Source organism: Rhipicephalus sanguineus, chromosome 4 (genome assembly GCF_013339695.2).
Source record: "Rhipicephalus sanguineus isolate Rsan-2018 chromosome 4, BIME_Rsan_1.4, whole genome shotgun sequence".
NCBI classification, from domain to species: Eukaryota; Metazoa; Arthropoda; class Arachnida; order Ixodida; family Ixodidae; genus Rhipicephalus; species Rhipicephalus sanguineus.
This window is the reverse complement of record NC_051179.1, coordinates 129,758,897-129,777,877: the sequence shown is the minus strand read 5'-3', so window position 1 is coordinate 129,777,877 and position 18,981 is coordinate 129,758,897. Positions and strand designations below refer to the sequence as shown.

The 18,981-nt window shown below is 46.8% G+C and overlaps 1 protein-coding gene across 1 annotated transcript in view; it reads right to left on the bottom strand.

Annotated features, from left to right (window-relative positions):
* LOC119390681 (zinc finger protein 674-like) overlaps window positions 1-15,246 on the bottom strand; it is a 338,514-nt gene extending 323,268 nt beyond the window's left edge. Inside the window, exon 1 of the mRNA XM_049415335.1 lies at window positions 14,699-15,246. Within this exon, the coding sequence (XP_049271292.1) occupies window positions 14,699-14,827 (129 nt within the window). The 5' untranslated portion in view covers window positions 14,828-15,246. The remainder of the gene's footprint in view (window positions 1-14,698) is intronic.
* Between the last annotated feature and the right edge of the window lie 3,735 nt (window positions 15,247-18,981).

The window sequence follows — 18,981 nt, the reverse complement described above, 5'->3', positions numbered from 1 at the left end:
CCCTATGAACCCTAACCAACTCGCCCACCTTTCCGTTATTCTGCCATTCCTCTTCGATGAAGTAGAACACACTTGTTTGTTTATGTGCTTGCCTGGTTGCGCACTATACCACCAGATGGGACCACCTGTACAGGCCACTCAAGTTCAAGTTTGTGGCTCCTGCAATCAGGTGAAATGCTAACACTAAGAAGTTTGTGGACAAAGTAAAGGTTTTCTATATTGTTATGGAAAAATAGAAAAATGCAGAAGTTTATGCATAATGGCGTGTGACATCACGTCGATAGGATCGATGAAATGAAGTACAGTTGAGTTATTCAATAACGAAAGCCCCCAGGAGCGAAATTTTTGCAGTGATGAAGATACCTGGCGTCCCCGGCGAATATCCATAGAATTCAATAGATTTGCCCCTTCTTGACAGCGACGAGGTCTTAAAAAGTACTCCCGCAATAACGAAAGTTTCAGGTAGTGATCCGGAAAATTTTGTTCAACCCAGGAGCTAGATGAAAATGCAGAAGTTTGAAAATTGCAGCACCGCTTATCCGAAAAGTTTCCGCCAACTATCATCGCACCGGTGCGACCATTGCTCTACACATTCGGTCAGATGATGGTGATGATAGCAGCAAGACCTTTTTTTTTTTCACTGAGAGCAGCTTTTTGATAAAATCTTTGTTGGCAGCTATGTTGGCACATGACGTTTCCAGTGACAACACCCATGAAAGTGACGTCATGCCAATTGACATTCTGTAGACTGCTTAACTGCTCGCTGCTGCACGCCGAGATCTCCCGCGATTTGCTTACGTGCAGTGTTGTTTGTCCTTTCGGAAAGGCACCGCCTCCTATAAAAAGCGCAAGTTTTTGACACTTCAGGAGAAGTCTAGAATCATCGCAGAAGCTGTGAAAGGCAACAAAAAGGCAGATATTGTAGAGGAGTTCGATAGAGCAAGATCAGAGACTTTTTAAAATAAATTTTGGTTGTGCAAAGTAATTGGTCTGTGTATTTTACTCTTTTCACGACAACGAAATTTTCACAAGAATGAAAAATTTTTTTCCCTGCCGATTTCGTTACTGTGGGGTTTGACTGTATAATCCAAGTACGAGCCCCCTTACGCACAATGTGCAGCTTGCCGAGTGAGGATAGACCTGGTCACGGTGGACCCGGTAAACGTTACGCCAAGTGTTTCCATACAGTAAGCTTCACGAATGGGAACTCTTGAACCGGTATGGTATTATTGTACTATCTGCGCGGTAAAACGGCACTGCTAGCTAAAGCACAATCGATACGAAGGGTAATCACTGCCTGGGTGTGTTTCGTGACTGTCATATTACAGTGAACTCCCGTTAAGACGAACACGGTTAATACCTGTGTCACACGGGCACTTTTGAACGGCCATCCAGTCAAACGCCATTGAAACGGCAGAGCTCTATTGAGTCGATGGAGTTCTCGCGCTGCTACACAGCAATTCTGAACGGCCGTTGAGTGGTTCAGGCATCTCTCGCAAAAACTGCGCGGTGCTGCAGATCTTTATTTGCGTATTGATGTCATTGAAAGTTAAATAATACAAATCCGCTTAAAAATCACAGATATGCCTGTTGTTTTTGTTTGACCATTTTAATAAAGTGTTTATTTGTAGTTAGCAATACATATTTAATTTTTAACTTGTTGAGCAGTGAAACTGGCGAGCGACACACGGCAAGACTGCACGATAAAGACAAGCACGTTGCTGATGTCGAAAGTATGTGCAGTTCACACATTTCAAGTGGCACAAGTACTTTAATAAATAATCGATAGCGCTTACATATACTGTTTTAAAGCATACTGGTTAACACTTGCTTTTTGTAATCATGGGTTCGGATACACTGTGAACGAGAGGGCACGTTTGCGCTGTTTCCGCTTCTGTCGCTTAATAGCCATCGAAGTTTCAACGGACGTGTGGGGTGCTCCGTTGACTTGATAGCCTTCGAAATCGCCCGTGTGGCAGCTCATGCTTGTCAGTTGAGTCAATAGACCATCGGTTCAATGGCCTTCCAAACGCCCGTGTGACACGGGTATAAGGCAAATTTTCGCTTACGCTGAACACCATGGGACCATTTGCTTGGTTTCCCATAGACTCAACGAAAAAAAAAAAGTTCGCTCAAGACGAACCGCCTAATTGTACTCTTCTGTTAAGACGAACTTTCACGGTGATCGACAGCGCTAGCGATTCTGCGAAACGGACACTGCAGGCGATCGAGAAAAAGCTAAAAATATTTAAAAGAAAAGCGTTTCCTGGCGCAAAGACGCGAAGCAAATCGCGACGCGAGGGCGCGAGATAAACGAAAAGCCAGTATCCCCCTCACCCCCAGCCTGTAGATGGGGGAGGTGAAGGCTTTGTCAGCAACAAAAGCAACAACAAGAGTAGGGGGATTTACAACTTGGACCCCCAAGCCATTGCGCCCTTCTGTATGGTGCTCTTTTGTTGTGTCCGCCATGTTCAGAGGGGCAAACGCAAAGGGAGTGGGGAAAAGAAAAAAGAAAGCGACAACGGGAACAAAATTTTTCTGTGCATTACAATCAAGTACGAAACCGAAACCACGTTTGCGGCACACTCCCGTAAGAGGGGTCAGGTGCATTGTCATCACCATCACACAATGGCAGCCAAGCAGATTTTGTGGTCAGTTCGTGTTGGTTTGTGCAGGACATGTGCATGTTGTATCTGTTCCCAGTGAAGTGCAAGTTGTGATGAGCCATTATGATTATGAAAGTGCACGACAAAGGAAGGCTATTTTGCACACTGAATATAGCTGCGTTGTGTCTTTTTCGTGTGCGCGAGGCTTGTGACCGTGAGTAGCATGATGGGATATCTTCAACTGCACGTCGATCGGGAAAAGTTACTACAGGCCGAAAACCGGAAAATATGAGGACCTAGAAGAAAACTTTGCAGACTTTCTTAAGCAACTCAGCGTATAGTGACTTTGTCAAGGCAACAGCACGCGACCGAGGCATATCCAGAAGTGATCTTAGAGCCAGCAAAACAGGCTCACAGAAGGAATGGTGACGCCCACGCTCCACTGCGCATGCGCCTACTCTCTCTCCCACTCTCCTCCTTAACGCAGGTGTTCTGTCGCCTTCTCTCTTCTCCTCCCCGCGCTGCAGCCGCGGCGCAGCCTCTCCTTCCACGTGATGAAGCCGTGCCGCAGCCAAATACAGCTTGTAACCCACTCTCTCCTCTCCCTCTCCCATTTCATGTGTATATAAGCACGTGCGCTTGGTCGGCTTCCATCATTCTCACTTCTCACAGAAACTTGGTGTGCGCGCCCCCAATGCTGCTTCGCATCCCCTCATGGTTCCCTTGAGTGGGAGATGGTGTAATTTTTTTTGCTAATTGTCAACATAGGAGCGTGCTACAGTTTCATCGTTAATATGTGGTAGCAAATATCTTCATGAGGATTTTTATGTTTGAACACGCGAAACCGGGTGCTCGTAAGATTCGTGTAAATACTCTGTTTGAAGGCATAGTTTTTATCTAGATGAGCCAAATAAATGCTTATTCTTGTCTTTTTGCCCACATTGTAATCTACACCATTCAGTGCTTTCAAGTAACATATTTGGATGCACTTGGCATGTTAGCATGTCTTTTTTCGGGAGCACTTCTGATAAGCTAAACCCCTGAGAGAGAGAGAGAGAGAGGAAAGATAGGGAGGTTAACCAGATGGTCTGGTTAACGACTCCATTTCTTGAATGTAACAAAAGCACATACGAAAGCTCGCATTATAGGCAGACGAGTCTAGCCAAGCCTCAATCATGGTCATGTGCTCTGCAAGGCAAGGTTGTACGATTTAGTGGGCTAGTTCCCATACAGTGCATTAGATGTATGCACCCTGTACATTTCTGAAAATTGACAATCGAGTCACGGGAACTTGCATCTTGTCCTCCTGAAAATTGTGTTTCCACCTGTCGCCACGCTTTGTGTTGTGGAAATTATATCAAACGGTCAAGGTTCATCCCTGGTTGCGCATGCGTTATCGCCGACATCTGTCTCAATTTTGTCAATGCGGGTTGGTGCTGCATGCGAAAAGTGGCACAGCTCAAGAAAGCTTCGACAACGAATATTTAATCGATGTCACGTGTGAGCTATCTTTTATGATGGGATGGAAATGTGGAATAGCGTGCGTACAAGCAAACAGCATCACAGAAAAAGTGACATTCAAAGGCTTCTGTGTAACGGCATGCTCGTGGCTTGGCATTTTTCTTGGTGCTAGCCTGTAGCAATGCTTTATACATCGAGGTATGCAGGTGCGTTTCAACAACGTCTTGAACATTGCTGGGCAAGACAATGAAAAAAAAGGCCGCCTGCACCGAGGCAAAACCTCCTGATAAGACGAACAGATGACCGCGGTCCCTTCGAGTTCGTCTTAACAGGAGTCTACTGTACTTACACGGGGAATCGTGTGCAGCTCACAACGCAACACCACATGCCATCCATTGCACGCCCACCTACGGGGAACTAAAATTCGCACATCAAACCTATGAAGCGATGACCAAACACACACTATCGATGCCTTGTGGACAGCAGATGCTCTAGTGGCACATCGGTTTTGTCACTCCTGTCACTTTGCCATAAATGACGTAACACACCAAATGTTGGGGGATTTTCAGCTCAAAGCCTCAACCTAATAAATAACGTGTTGTTTTCGAGGCTCTGGCAGTCTTGAGGTGCACGCAGCATTGGGTTTAACGCCACCGACTCAATTGTTTTGGTCCTGCGGGTTGCCACCTGACACGTAGTGTGCCTCTTTACCTTGCGCCATGACTTGCGATCACCATTTCATCTGAAGCAATGAGCATCATACCGCTGCTGCAACTGCTCACCGCTTCAAGCAACCCCAGAACAGCCCTGCTGTAAAAAGGATCACTCATGCCGACCAAGCAGGGATTCAAAGACCACAGCCTCAAGCTAGTAACGTGTTGTTTCCTAGGTCAGTGAGTAGACACTTGCTTCCTATTGTTGGACTTCTAACTGGCTGCATATCCCCCAGTGTATTTGCACTGTTAACGCACTCGCATCGGCTGTTTCACTCAGCGGAGAAAAATTACGCAGCCATATAGCCTCGTGTGGCTCCGTTCGCGTTCATTTAGTCGCTGTTACTTCGTGTGTAACTTCGTGTTCATTAAGCAGGCGTCCGTAACCGCTATCGTGCGAAATAAGAAAAGAAAAGACGGTAGGCATGCGCAGAAAGCGCAGCACAGTCACAGCGAAATCTGGAAGAGCGGCATTTCTAGGGGCCGTTGTAAACTCTCTTGGGGCTACTAATACAAGTATATTGCAAGGTACACACTACGCCATAAATCATAATTCTTGTGAAGATGGGAAGCACACACTACGCCATTTGTCCTTCTGCGGAGAAGCGGGGTACCCGCCACACACCTGTAAGGCATCATGCGCACTTTGCTGATGCCGTGGCTGATGACGATGAAGATTTATGGCTGAGCCCTTTGTAATGGGTTGGAAGCTTTCAACGGCCCACTAGTTCCGTAATTCGCATTATGTGACACCCCGTCGTTGTTTCGCTCTCCCACCACGCTATAAAACTTATGTTAACGTAAGAAAGAGAGAGAGAGAGGGAAAGGACTTTATTGAGACCCTGAGGAAATGGATCTGGGCACCTTATGGTCTTCCTTGGTAATCAATACAAGTGCACTTACGAGGTGCCCGCTATTCTATAAATCATAATTTTTGTGAAGTAGGGAAGCAGCCACTAAACCATTTTTCATCATTCTGTGGAGAACTGTGGCACCCGCTAAACACCTGTAAGGCATTATGTGCACTTTGTTGATGCTGTGCCTGCTGACGATGAAGAATTATGGCTGAGCCCTTTGTATGGGTTGGAAGCAATCAACAACCCACTCGTGCAATTTGCATTGTGTGACGCCTGGTTACAGAATTCATGTTGTGTGACGCCTAGTTGTTATTTTACCCTTCTACCACACAATACTACATATGTTAATGTGGTTCTTTCCCGACATGAAGCCTGTATACGGTCTTTTTGCAAAGGAGTTGCAACCACCGGCATGGCTCTGGGTTAGAATACTGGGCTGCCACACAGACAGCCCAGGTTCGAACCCCGTTCCATCCTGAATATTTTTTCTTATTTCATTTCTTTTTCTTATCTCGCGCGACAGCGCTTATGGACAACGGCAGCGGCAGTGGCGGACAACTACGGCAACAAAAACAGCCGTTGAAATGGTCGCATAACAGCTTTCGCTGTAGAACGAAATAAGAAATGTGTTATTTTTCATATTTCGCGGGCTTTCTTTATCAGCCGGAAAAAATGTGCATGCAATTAGTACGTTGTTGAAAATAACGCAGTTAGATGTCATTTGAACATGCCTCTATATACCTCATTCACATTTTGATAATTACGTGAGTACTCGTCGAGTTATCAATATAATTATTACTAATTAATTATACCTCATTATCGAAAAAATTATTGGTGGCTACTCCTGTGCACTAAGAACAACATGAACAAGGTTCGCTTTGAATACCGTTCCACTTTTTTAAAATCATGCTGCGTGATAGTTGTGACACCTTATGTGTATTATATATATATATATATATATATGCGCATGTTTCTATTTATATTAGCCTTATTATTTCTTGTTCTGACTGAATATGTGCTCCACTGCTGAACTACCACTTTGAATACACGTTAACTTTTTTTTTTTGTTATTGTGTTCTGGTTATACCTGCTTCAATATGTGCACTGTAACTGTAACCGATTTATTGTATTTTAACTCCCCTATGTAATGCCTGCTCAGGCCTTTAGGTACTTCAATAAAAAATTTTGTGAATAACTATGCGAAGCCAGGTGCGCGATTCGAGGCCACCAATAAAATTAATTTGTAAGCAATCTGCACACCTCTCCAACCTTTATTTGGCATAAATGATGGAAACGTGCAAAGGAACGCACCCAGTGAGGTTTACTGAGATACACTGAATGTGAAAAATCGTCGGAGCTGGCCTTTAAACAGCTCTGCTGTAAAAATTCTGAGGTGCTGTAGGGTGGTATGCAGCGAATCGAGCAGGCACCCATAATTGGGGGAGCACACTGCAACGTCAATGCAGGGGTCTACAGGAATCTCGCACAAAGAGGAGGCTTCAGGTCAGGTAGGGTGACAACCTCCCAAACAGTCTGGTAGAGTACAGTCATTCTTATGGATCATTCTCTTCGCAATGGAGTGACTGGCGTGACATAGTACACGTTTGAGCCAGTAGGCTAACAACCACCTACGCCAAGCGGGAGCACAGCAACAAGCCCAGTAATTGGAACGGAGCCCGCCGGATGTCAGGACCTAATTTCAAGATTTACCCGCATTGGAAGCATCACGTGGGATGAATTGCCAGGTTTTTAAGCTATCCGTGAAACCATGCTCGTCCATCAAAAACCTCGCATAGCTGTGATGTCACCTAGCATAGCCATGGCATTGCACGTGACCTAGGCCAAGCTTCGCCCACCTGCCTCGGCACTGCGCATGACCATTCCTGCGTGCTGACTCATCGTCGTCGCACTATACCGATGTCAAGAGTGCCTGCTGCACTTTTTCTTCGCCATGTGTAGACCTAAACGAACTCCAAAAGAAGAAGCCGCGTATAAAGAAAGATAACGTGCAGCCAAGCTAGAATATGCTCGGATACATTGAGCCGAAGGGGCTGCTGCCAAGCGTCGCAGGCAAGTGGTAGAGCCAGGGTATGTCACTCAATGGAGATAATACATGCAAAATCGCTGCGAATCCGCACGCGGTCTCCTTGTGGTTGAGAACTTGCAAGTACCAAGTCCAGCAGAGCACCACTTCAGAGCATAACAGGCTTGATCCAGTTTCCGAGCACGTAACTTGGGCACACCTGCCACGTACAATGTGCAAAACCCAGTTATGCCTAGCCAAACATAGTGGTGCCTAGCAAAACCTAGCAAAAAAGCTTCTCATAACTTGAGAATTGACCAGCTTCGATGTCTTTAAGCCTTGCGCGACTTAATCCAAGCTTTGCCATTTTTTCGGATGCTGCATCATGCTATATATCCGTGCTATTGCATTCTGGGCATCGTTCTCACAGTGACCACAGAGACACACGGTAAATTCTATTCTTGGTTTAAAATTAAATGCAATTGCCAAAGGGCCCTGAAAGCACATGTCCTATGAAAATGATAGTCATTGTAATATAATTTAATTGAGGTTACATATTAGGTCCAAAGTTGTGTTCCGCTATGACCACTACGAACAATGCCACAATCCCTCTCATTATTCTGACAGCAGTTATACGGACACTTGAGGTGCAAAGCAGGTTACAAATCAAGTCTGAATAGATAACACCATCCTGCATCTCGCATCTTCTATGTCCGAGTGAAAGCAAGTACTTGCTGCGCTCTCACCACTTGCGTTGCATTCAAGTGACAGAAAGCATGAAAGTTGTTTCGCTCACTGGAGCATCCGTACTCCCTTACGTCAGTGTTTCGTAGAGCGATGTCATATCGGATCCTAAGGGAAGAGCTGCTAGCCTTACTTCGTGTAACATTCCGATTTGTTGCTATGGCACCCTTGCAGCGAAACCGGCTTCTTTTATCTTACGGCAAATGCGGAGACATACCTGAAGAAACAGCACGTGGTTCTGTTTGTGTAGCGATTGATGACAGAATTTTCTTTTCGATTGCTTGTGATGCTTTGTGGCGGGTTGGTAGTCCCACTTGAACGGATTTATTTGCACCACGGCCCGGCTCACACGCTGAGTCTAGTGATGTGTCTACAGCTTGTCCCGACTCACAAGCCAGATCCAGTGCTGCCTGATATATTGGCTCTGCTGCACAGTCATCCTGAAATAAATTGGCTTGCATTGTTGCGAGCGATAATGCCAAAGATTATTGCAGAGAAAATAAAGGAAAGCCTTCTTACATGATCTCTTTCGCTACAATGACTTGGTCTTGGCGTGTGCCCGATGATAGCATCTCCAGAGAGCAACTGTCCAAGAATCTGAAATAGTGTATGAAAAAAACAGTTAGTGAGGTATACGCACCAACACCGGAACTTATGGGAATTGTTAAAATACATACTTTTCCGACAAATATTAAAAATCTAGTGACACCATTTATACTTTTGTATAATCGCCTGGTCTTATGTTTTTCCGATTTTGTACCCAGCTTTTCCTTTAGTAATTGCCTTCAATTTTACTTAGAAACTCAAACCTATTATATTCTTCATGCAGTTTGAATTATGACACCTATTAGAACAGTATCGGATAGTGGAAGATGTTTATGGGAATCTCCTTGATTAAAATTGAAAATAAAGTGAGTATGGCTAATCGGCCTCTGCAGTTCTGAAAATAACTGTAAGAATATCTTCACCTTTACATATAGTCATTCCACATGCTCCTTTTACATGCATAAGCACTTCTAAGCAGACACAACAAGAACACTGCCCATCGCTTGTCACGTCAGATGATCGCAAGAATAATGAAATATGAATTAAGTAATCTTTCTCTCTGTCACAGCACGGCATGTCACACCACCTGTATATCTGGATCACAATCAGCATGGGAGTCATGTGATGTCACATATGGGTAGTGTGATGAATGAGATACAAAGACCGCACCCTTTCCTGGGCCAGCTTTTCGATTATCTGGTTCTTCTTCCTCTTCTTCATGCTAGCTGCCAGCGCGCCTGAACTCCACTGACGTTCTTCGTCATCACACTTGACCGTGACAGCAAGCACACAGAGCTGCTGACAGTGCCTCTGGTGGGCGGTGCTGGCTGCCTCGTGATGGTCGGTCTCGACCCCGCTGCAACGTCATGTGAGCTGTAAAACATGCATCTGGCGGCTGGCTTTGTCGCGGAAGTAACGGTGGTCGCAGCATTCCCAGAGGAAGAGGGCGGAACAGCATCCAAGGCGGCACCATGGGTGGCAAGGTCTCTCGGTGCTCCTTTTTGCTTACACCTGCATGATCGTTAACACCAGGAAGATGGTCAGGACATTTGTCACGCACCTTCTGTGGCTTTGGGGGAAATAAAAAGTAATTTTCTTCAGCCAAACTTTCCATACTATCAACCGGGCGCTCACTCTCCTCTTTTTCATCAGTGCCCAACAGCTCTGGAAGCGGTAAAGCTTGCTCTTTGGGTGCCGTGGCCGTGAAGTCCAGCGCAGGCTTCGTCGCGATAGATATTCCGTCCACAGGAAGTGGGATTAGCGACAGGGAAAATTTCTTGCGCTCGTGCCGATGAACTTTTTCGCTGAAAGCCTATGTGTTCGACATGCTGTACTCCATTGCGTGTATGCTTTGCTGGTCTGCAATCAGATGCTGCGGGTTTTTTCCTCTTAGTACGGCTGCTCTGACCATGTGACGGTTCTTGTAAATCTTGAGTTTCTATTTCGTGACTTCTTTTCCATCCTCACCTAGAAGACACAAGCGTGTCCAGGTGTCCTCTCGATGGGTGTTTGGTGTCAACGCAGCCCCTGTTACATTATGTGTCTCATTCGGCGCAAGGTGATATGGCGCACACTCAGTAAATGCTCTTGAAGCAGCACAAGAGGCTTCAATAGGCTTCAATGGGTCGACGAGCACGGAAATTGGTGGTATAGGCTTTTCCTGTTCCTTCACTAGAACATCTGCAAGTGTCCCAGCGAAGGCGAACCTGGGGTTAGTTCCTCCAACTGCGCTGGAATTGGAGTGGTCACGGCCTCTCTCACTGATACCATGGCATCGGATACCAGCACAAAGACTGCGTCCTGCAGTGGAGTGCAGTTCCTGTGGCCAACGTCTGAAGTAGGGCTGCCCGAGAAGCTCCGTGTCATGGGGCCGCAGGGCACGGTTGCAAGGTCGAGGTGGTTTCGCTCTCCATTCTGTTTTGCAGTTGGGAGAGGGTTGCAGGCATGCAGAAGAGGGCCAAACGCTGCTATGAATGGCGCTCCATTCTGGCCAGTACCGTTGCTCTATGCCTTCATATTTATGCCATGCCTCGGCGCCACCATGAAGACAGTTGTTGATGCCACAAGTCATTTTTGATTTTCCGGCCAGGCATGGCGCGTGCCGAGATCACGAAAACACAGCATTCTGGAGGTTCCGAAGGAGATGGTGAAGCAGCAGGCTGAAAGCAGGAGCTCAACGACAGCAAGTGGTCGAGCTGTTGTGTCATTTGCATGAGGACACACATGATTTTGGCGACACTGTCAGGTGAGGCGCCCGAAGAGCCGGCATTCACATACATGAAGTGTGCTGTGGTAGTAGCACTCAAGGCAGCGAGATCCACAGCCAGGAAAGCCTGGGCGGCATCCCCTCGAGGCTGAGACGTTGGAAGAGTCCTGGGTGAGAAGTTGTCGCGAGGGGAAGTGTGAACAGCGTTCCCAAGCAACAGGAGGCCGTGCGCTTCCTCAGAATGAGATGGTAGCATGGTGCCTGCCAGGTCGTACCCTGCAACCGCCGAAGAGGCATGAACGTCGTCTGTGGATTGCGTGATGGGTAGCTGCAGCAACGATTGCGTTGCTGGCTCCATCGCCGAGGAAGAGTGAATGGTGTTTCTTCAATAACGAGATGCGCAATGCCAATGACCCACAAGGACAGCTGCCTTCTGCTTTGGTTTTACAGCGAAAGCTGTTATGAGATCATTTCAGCGGCTGTTTTTAGTGCCGTAGTTGTCCGCCGCCGCCGCCGGTGTCCGTAGCCACTATCGCTCGAAATAAGAAAAAAAAAACTAAATAAGAAAAAATTGCAGGATGGAACGAGGTTCGAACCTGGGCCCTCTGCGTGGGAGCCCAGTATTTAACCTCTGAGCCATGGCGGTGCTTGAAACTGCTCTGCAAGAAGGTCCTATACAGGCTTCATTTCGGGAAGGAACCACATTAACATATGCAATATAGTGTGGTAGAAGAGTAAAATAAGCACCAAGCATCGCACAACGAGAATTTTGTAACAAGGCGTCCCACAATGCGAATTGCCCAACGAGTAGGTTGTTGAATGCTTCCAACCCATTACAAAGGGCTCCGCCATAATTCTTCATCGTCATCAGGCACAGCATCAACAAAGTGTGCATAATGCCTTACATGCGTTTAGCAGGTACCACGGCTCTCCTTAGAATGACGAAAAATGGCACAGTGCCTGCTTTCCTACTTCTCAAAAATTACAATGATTTATAGCGTAGTGGGCTCCTCGCAAGTGCACTTGTATTGGTTGCCAAGGAAGCCCATAAGCGCATGATCCATTCCTCGGGTCTCAGTAAAGTTCTTCGCCCCCCCCTCCTCTCTCTCCCACCTCAACGTATGTTATACAGCATGGCGGGAGAGTGAAATAGCGACCAGGCGTCAAATACGAATTACATAACTGGTGAGCCGTTTAAAGCTTCCAACCCATTACAAAGGGCTGAGCCATAATTCTTCATCGTCATCAGTCCTCGTGTCAACAAAGTGCACATAATGCTTTACAGACGTGTAGCTGGTGCCTCGCTTCCCTGCAGAATGACGAATAACGGCTTAGTAGGTGCTTCCCAACTTCACAAAAATTATTATTTATGGTGTAGTGGGTACCTTGCTAGTGTACTTGTATTAGTAGCCCCAAGAGAGCTTACAATGGGCCCTAGAAACGCCGCTCTTCCAGCTTTCGCTGTGACTGTGCTGTGGTTTCAGCGCACGCCTGGCGTTTTTTTTGCTGCAGATTGCGCCATTGTGATGAATGAGACACAGAGACAGCACACGTTCCTGGGCCATGACAGCTATTCTATTATCAGCTTTTTTTTCCTCTACTTTGCGCTAGCTGCCCACATGCCTGAAGACCAGCGTCGCTTTTTCTCATCACAGTATATATGTGTACATGGGTACTGAATAAAGGCATTCTATTCTTAGCAGGCTGAGTGATAACGTTATTACAACTCGCGACGAGGTTCTTGCGTACCCGCATAGGCGACAACCAAGTAGAGGGGCGGAGGGGCACAAACGGAAGCAAGCAAGCTGCACTTTCTTCCAGTGGAAAGTAACACGCATGTTCCTGGAGTAGGGCCCCGCCTGTTACCTAATGCCCAGCCGAGGTACTCGACCATGAGCAAAAACGACGGGACGTCGACCTCACAACCAGCACACGCAAGGAAACAATGAACCGATAAGTGACAAAGAGGTCTACTTCTCTCGAAACGCTGCCACTTAAGAAAATAGCGGAGTTCGACCTAAACATTCAAAACTTAGTCATAATCAAAGCATTTTAGGCATTTCTTAATGGCTAACGATATAGCCGAGGCAAAAGGCTTTCCCGTTGCTTGCAAAATCGCCCTGGAGAGGGAACTACCGGTGCGAGACACTGAGCAAATGCAATTGAAAGAACAAGAGATATCAGTGAACGTAGTCAAGAGCCGATCACATCAAGACCAGAGATCAGCTAATCCAAGGAAAGCAGAGTCTTCAAGAGCGAAAAATGTGATAGATGCGGCAGGGGACACTCGTGTAGGTGTGTTGGTACAAAAGCTCTATTTGTCGAAAATGTTGAGAAGTAGGTAATTTGAAAAGCATGTGCCCAAATGCTAAAGCGAGACCAAAGAGCATGCATGCGCTTGAGTGTTCTGACGAGGGCTCAGAGCATTTATTCATTCATTCTCTTTAGTTTCCAGAATAAAACAAAAAATATTACATTCTGGTTGGTCTCCTGGGCTAAAAGCTGTAATAAAACAGCTTGACAAGGGCCCAGGAGACCAATTACATGGCAACAAGTGACAGCTGAAGAGATTTGCAACAAATGCACAATTCACATCACACATGGTAGAAAAAAAATTATTTACATAAATAAAGCATAACAATATCTGTGTAAGCGTGACAGGAAATGTTTTTGTTTTTTTTTTGCAGTGTAGAATGGCCTCATGAGCTTTTTTATACATGCAGCATGAACTGTACCATTTGGTTAATGCAACCCAATCATGTTATGAAGTGAGCATACAAGTTGAAGGGCACGCACTGAATATGCAAATTGACACGGGAGGATAGCTCAACACGGACACATGCCGCTGCTTTTAGAAATCTGACATATTTGAATCGCAAGGTCACTGAACAAGGCATTTACCCTAATGGCGCGAAGAAGAGGGCAATCTTACAAGCTCCCGAGCCCACTACAGTTAGAGAGCTTAATGTGTATTTGGGAATGTGGAATTTTTATTTAAAGCTTCTCAAGAAAGCTTCTACAGTAGCGGAGCCGCTCTATAGACTACTAAAAAAATTTTAAAAATGGTCACGGGAAAGAGAATGCACGACACGTTTAAAGCAATGAAACTCTTGCTGACAAGCAGCAAGGTGCTGAACATTCTATGACGTCAAGAAACCGCTCACAATGCTTTGCGATGCGTCGGCCTACGGCTTAGGTGGCGTGATTTTTCACGGTAATCATGTCATGACCTGTGAATCGTATTCCTCATACACTGATGTCCTCCAATTCCAATTTTGGCAGATACCATGTTGAAGAGTCGACCACTAAAGCGTCCAGACGTAGGCAGCTAGATAGATAGATGGAAACGGTCAAAATGCCCTTCGATCGCTAAGGAATGCTTCGCATTTAAAATGACGTTCTGCAGCTTTCATCGAAGTTCCACGTCACCTTCGTGCCGTGTGTTCTACAGCTACTCTGGTCATCCACTTTCGCAGAGTAGAATGGCCTCATGAACTTTTTTATACATGCAGCCTAGTAAGCTCCAACATTCGACATCTCACCTCATGTTTTCGCCTCTTCGAGAATGCTGCTCTCGGTGCCTGCGATTCGTTCCGTTCGTAAACGAACGTCGACGGCACCACGCCAGGCCTCAGTGGAGCAGATTTCACAGGAGATCCCATTGCACGCATTAGCGATAAACTGATGGTAGTCACTGTCAAGAAAATGTTTTGAGCAGAGAACAGTGGTAATCGAAGGCTTGAAAGTGCTTCCTTTCACAGCAGCGATCCACTGAGGAGATTGTTTTTCCACATTTGGGAAGTTGTGAAAAAGTAAATCGTCTCGGCCGCCGATGCCCGTTCAGCCGTAGGCAGTGCAAACGGCCGACATGGTGATGATACGCTGTTGTTCGTCGAGTAGCAGTTCTTCGAAGCCTAAACTTAGGGTGTACAGGTCGATTATTCAGGACAAGAAGGGCGGCTGACGCGGGAAACTTGCACACGGTGACGGTGCGAGCGGCCGGGACGCGACTTCTCTGCAGCGGCTGAGTGTAAACTTGGTGTAAACAAACTGCCCCTATTCGCGTTTCGTGGGCGCTGCCATCTTGACTTCAAGAAACAAAATCGCAGTGACTATTCTGTGGTCCAGACCACAGAATAGAGTGCAGCTTTATTCTGTGGACCAGACCACAGAATAGAGTGCAGCTTTATTCTGTGGTCCACACAATAAACTTGCGCGCTGTGGGCTGTGCGGAAATGTTCTGTAGCCCAAGCAGCCCACCTCTCTTGACGACGGTTTTCTGTCACAAATTGCAAGGGTTCATTCTGTGGTCTGGTCCACAGAACAGGCGCTGTTAATGCCCTCAGAAGGAACTGAGCCCACCCCATGAAGACTTCGATTTGCCAACGCTCGAGCTCCCTTGACGACAGCTTCTCTCGCGAATCTCAATATGTGCTCGCCGTTTTGTGAATCGCTCTTGAAGACGCGTATGCGTGAAAGATTCCAATGTTTTGACATATGTCAGTATTGATATCAGCCGCAGATAAACTTGTTATTGTGAACGGAAGCAGCAAAACGAATGCCTATAATGATAACAAATGACAACGGTTCTAAAATTTCGTGAACCTGATCTATCGCGTGCGGAACACTAAAGTCACTTTCACCACAGTACGTTTGTGTCATGTGAAAAAGTACACAAACATTTGCACGGGATACTCGAACTTTGAGCAATCCTTCTGAATGGGCGCGGTCATAAATCACCCGTAAAAGAACGCTAATGCCACCGCGAAAAGAAAACAATAACAGCAAATGACAGCGTGTATAAAATTTTCTGGCCTTGATCCATCGAGTACGCAACGCTTAAGCCACTTTCGCCGCAGTACACCTGTGTCAAGCAAAAAAAAAAGCGCAGTAAGATTGGCGAGAACCTACTAGTTGTCACTGGACACAGCACACTTTGTCACTTAATTAGATACACTTGCATGCGCCGTATAATTACGAGTACTTGTATGATCGTCAACGTCTGAAAACTTTACAGAAACAGCTAAAATAGCCCCTTGCCTATCTCAGTGCACTTTTTTTGCACGACATTATTGCACTGCGGTGAAAGTGACTAAAGTGTGTCCTGACGCGAGAGATCAGGGCCAGACTATTTTAGTAGTGTCGCCCTCTGTCGTTGTGATTCCCTTCTCGCGGTGGCGTTGACGCTGTTCTTAAGGAGATCTGTGGCTGTGTTCGCACAATCGTGGGGATGGCTCAAAATTTGAGACTCCCGTGCAGATCTTAGTGCACATTTTCTTTTTGCATGACACAGATGTACTGTGGTGAAAGTGACTTAAGTGTTTCGCTCTCGATAGATCAGGTCCAGAAATATTTAGAACCGCTGTCATTTGTTATTATACGCGTTCTTTTTGCTGCTTCAATTCACGACAAGTTTACCTGCTTTGGCATGTCAGACCAGCAAGCATGCCAAAGGTGGGCTTCGCCTTCGTATTTCGAACCTTTCACGCATAAGCGTCTTCCATCTCGCGTACTATGCCCGGAAATGGCCTCCTTGGTCCGGACTTATTCACAAAGCTGTGAGCGAATATTGCGATTCGCGAGGGAAGCTGTCGTCAAGAGAGGAGGGCGCAGTGCTTATTCTGTGAATTAGACCACAGAATAAACCCTACCAATTTGTGAGAGAAACCCGTCATCAAGAGAGGTGGGCTGTTTGGGCTACAGCGATGTCTGGTGCGCACGGTCCACAGCACAAGTCTAGGGTGGCTCTAACAAGTCTCTTTGGTGTGGTCCACAAAATAAAGCTGCACTTTATTTTGTGGTCTGGTCCACAGAATAGATTGGGACTCTATTCTGTGGTCTGGTTGGTCTGGTGCGCAGAAACCGTCGTCAAGAGAGGTGGGCTGCTTGGGCTACAGAACATTTCAGCACAGCCCACAGCGCGCAAGTTTATTGTGTGGTCCACAGAATAAAGCTGCACTCTATTCTGTGGTCTGGACCACAGAATAGTTGCGAAACAAAATTACCAAAAGTGCGTATGTAAACCACGTGACCATCAGCGACAAATAGCGGCTGCAGCATAGGGCACGGTACGGTGGTAGAATAGGACAGCTGGTCAAAAGAGCGCCGTAAGCGCATCGCCGAACTGCTCGAGTTGCTCGCGGCCGCCGCGAGGTTCGTAACGGGTTTCTGGGCCGAAGGACGCGCATCGCAAGCTTTCGCTGTGTTATTTTTCTGGCTCTAAAGCGTTGTTTGTGTTTTTAATAGCATGTGGCTGTCTGCCAACTGCGCCCACAAAAATAAGCGTGCCAGGCTTTATATATGGAGCTTACAATTTTTTAATCGGCGCGAGTAATCTCGCTAACACATAGTGCCGATCGCAAGGGACGCGCGTGTATTTATCGATTTATTAGATGCGAAGTATCTTATGGCGGAGTTCAATCCGTGGTGGTGTGCGGCGTGACCACCCTTACTGCGCATGCGCATACCCTCTCTACACACCTCCTCTCCACTCCTCCTCACCATTGCTCCGGTCCTATGCCCTCTCCCTTTCCCCTCTCCACTCCCCCTCCCCCTTTCCACTCCGAAACGCGGGCTAGACATGCCGAAATTCTCTCCTGCGCAACGCCGCGATGAGCACCAGCGCATGCGCGTCTCCTCCTCCTCTCTCTCCTCTCCTACGCTGCCCCCCTCTCGCACGCCTGTCGACCGCGTCCCCGCTCGCCCTGTGAGAATTAACGGCCAGGCTATGGTGGCTAGAGGCACCATAGCCAGGCTAGAGGGAAGACAAGACGCGCGTAGCGTTCCTCTTCGCGTTCCACGACGCGAGGTCGGTAGCATGCCCAACGAACGCCAACGGAACGCAATCGTGCAAATGCTCCGGCTTCGCATCGCCTCATGGTCTCCTTTAGTGGGAAATGGTGTAATGTTTTTTTTTTCGGAAGCATGAAAATTCCTGCCGGCGAGTGTACAGACTGAGAGAGAGAGAGAGAGCAACTTTATTTTTAAAATGCCCGGCGAGTTCTTTGGGGGTGTAAAGAGTAAAAAAATATATATTCGGCTTTCACGTTATTGTATGCAGAGCTGGACTTGTGGACATCGTTAACTTATTATCTTTATACCTACTACTAACGAACACTACTTAATCGCTTGTCGAAACGGCGGTTCCAGCGACACCCCGTGTTCAAGAATTTTTCATTTCTTTAAGCATGCATTGATCCATATGTTATACTGAACTTCTGCCTTTTCTTTTTCTTTTTTTTTTTTGAGTATCACTTTTGCTGGCTAGAGAAGCTCCGAAAATTATTCTGATGCCATGTTCCATCCCAGGCGTTCGTCTAATTGTCACTCTTGACAGTTAACAGCTTACGTTTTTTATTGCGAAACGCTGGCATGGTGCAACGAATTGACTACAGGAGCTATAGTGCCTAGAATATACTTACTAGTGTGCCGACCGCCGAGGGTTTCCAATGGGAGACGCTGGCACCGACGGTGATGCCTTCCACTGGACGCCACCAGACGGCGACACTCTTAGGGACCATGCTAACCGAGCGGCGCATCAAGCCAAGCGTGCGCGTTGCACGCGCGTCGCTGAATTGCGCTGCGGATGCCCGTTCCACGGCCGCGTTTTTTTTTTTTTTCATGTAGCGGCCGTGCCCGTTCGTAAGCGTAGTCGGTTGTGATCACGGAGTTAAGAAATATTCCGTTGCTGTAAACTTGTGGGGCGTTGTCGCTTTCGAGCCAGTAGCTTGTCATTGCTAGGTTTCTTTCCTGTGCGCACGCTTCGCACTTGTTTCTGTTCACAGAACCGCGACGTGGTCGCAGAAAACGAGGCGTAAATACAGCA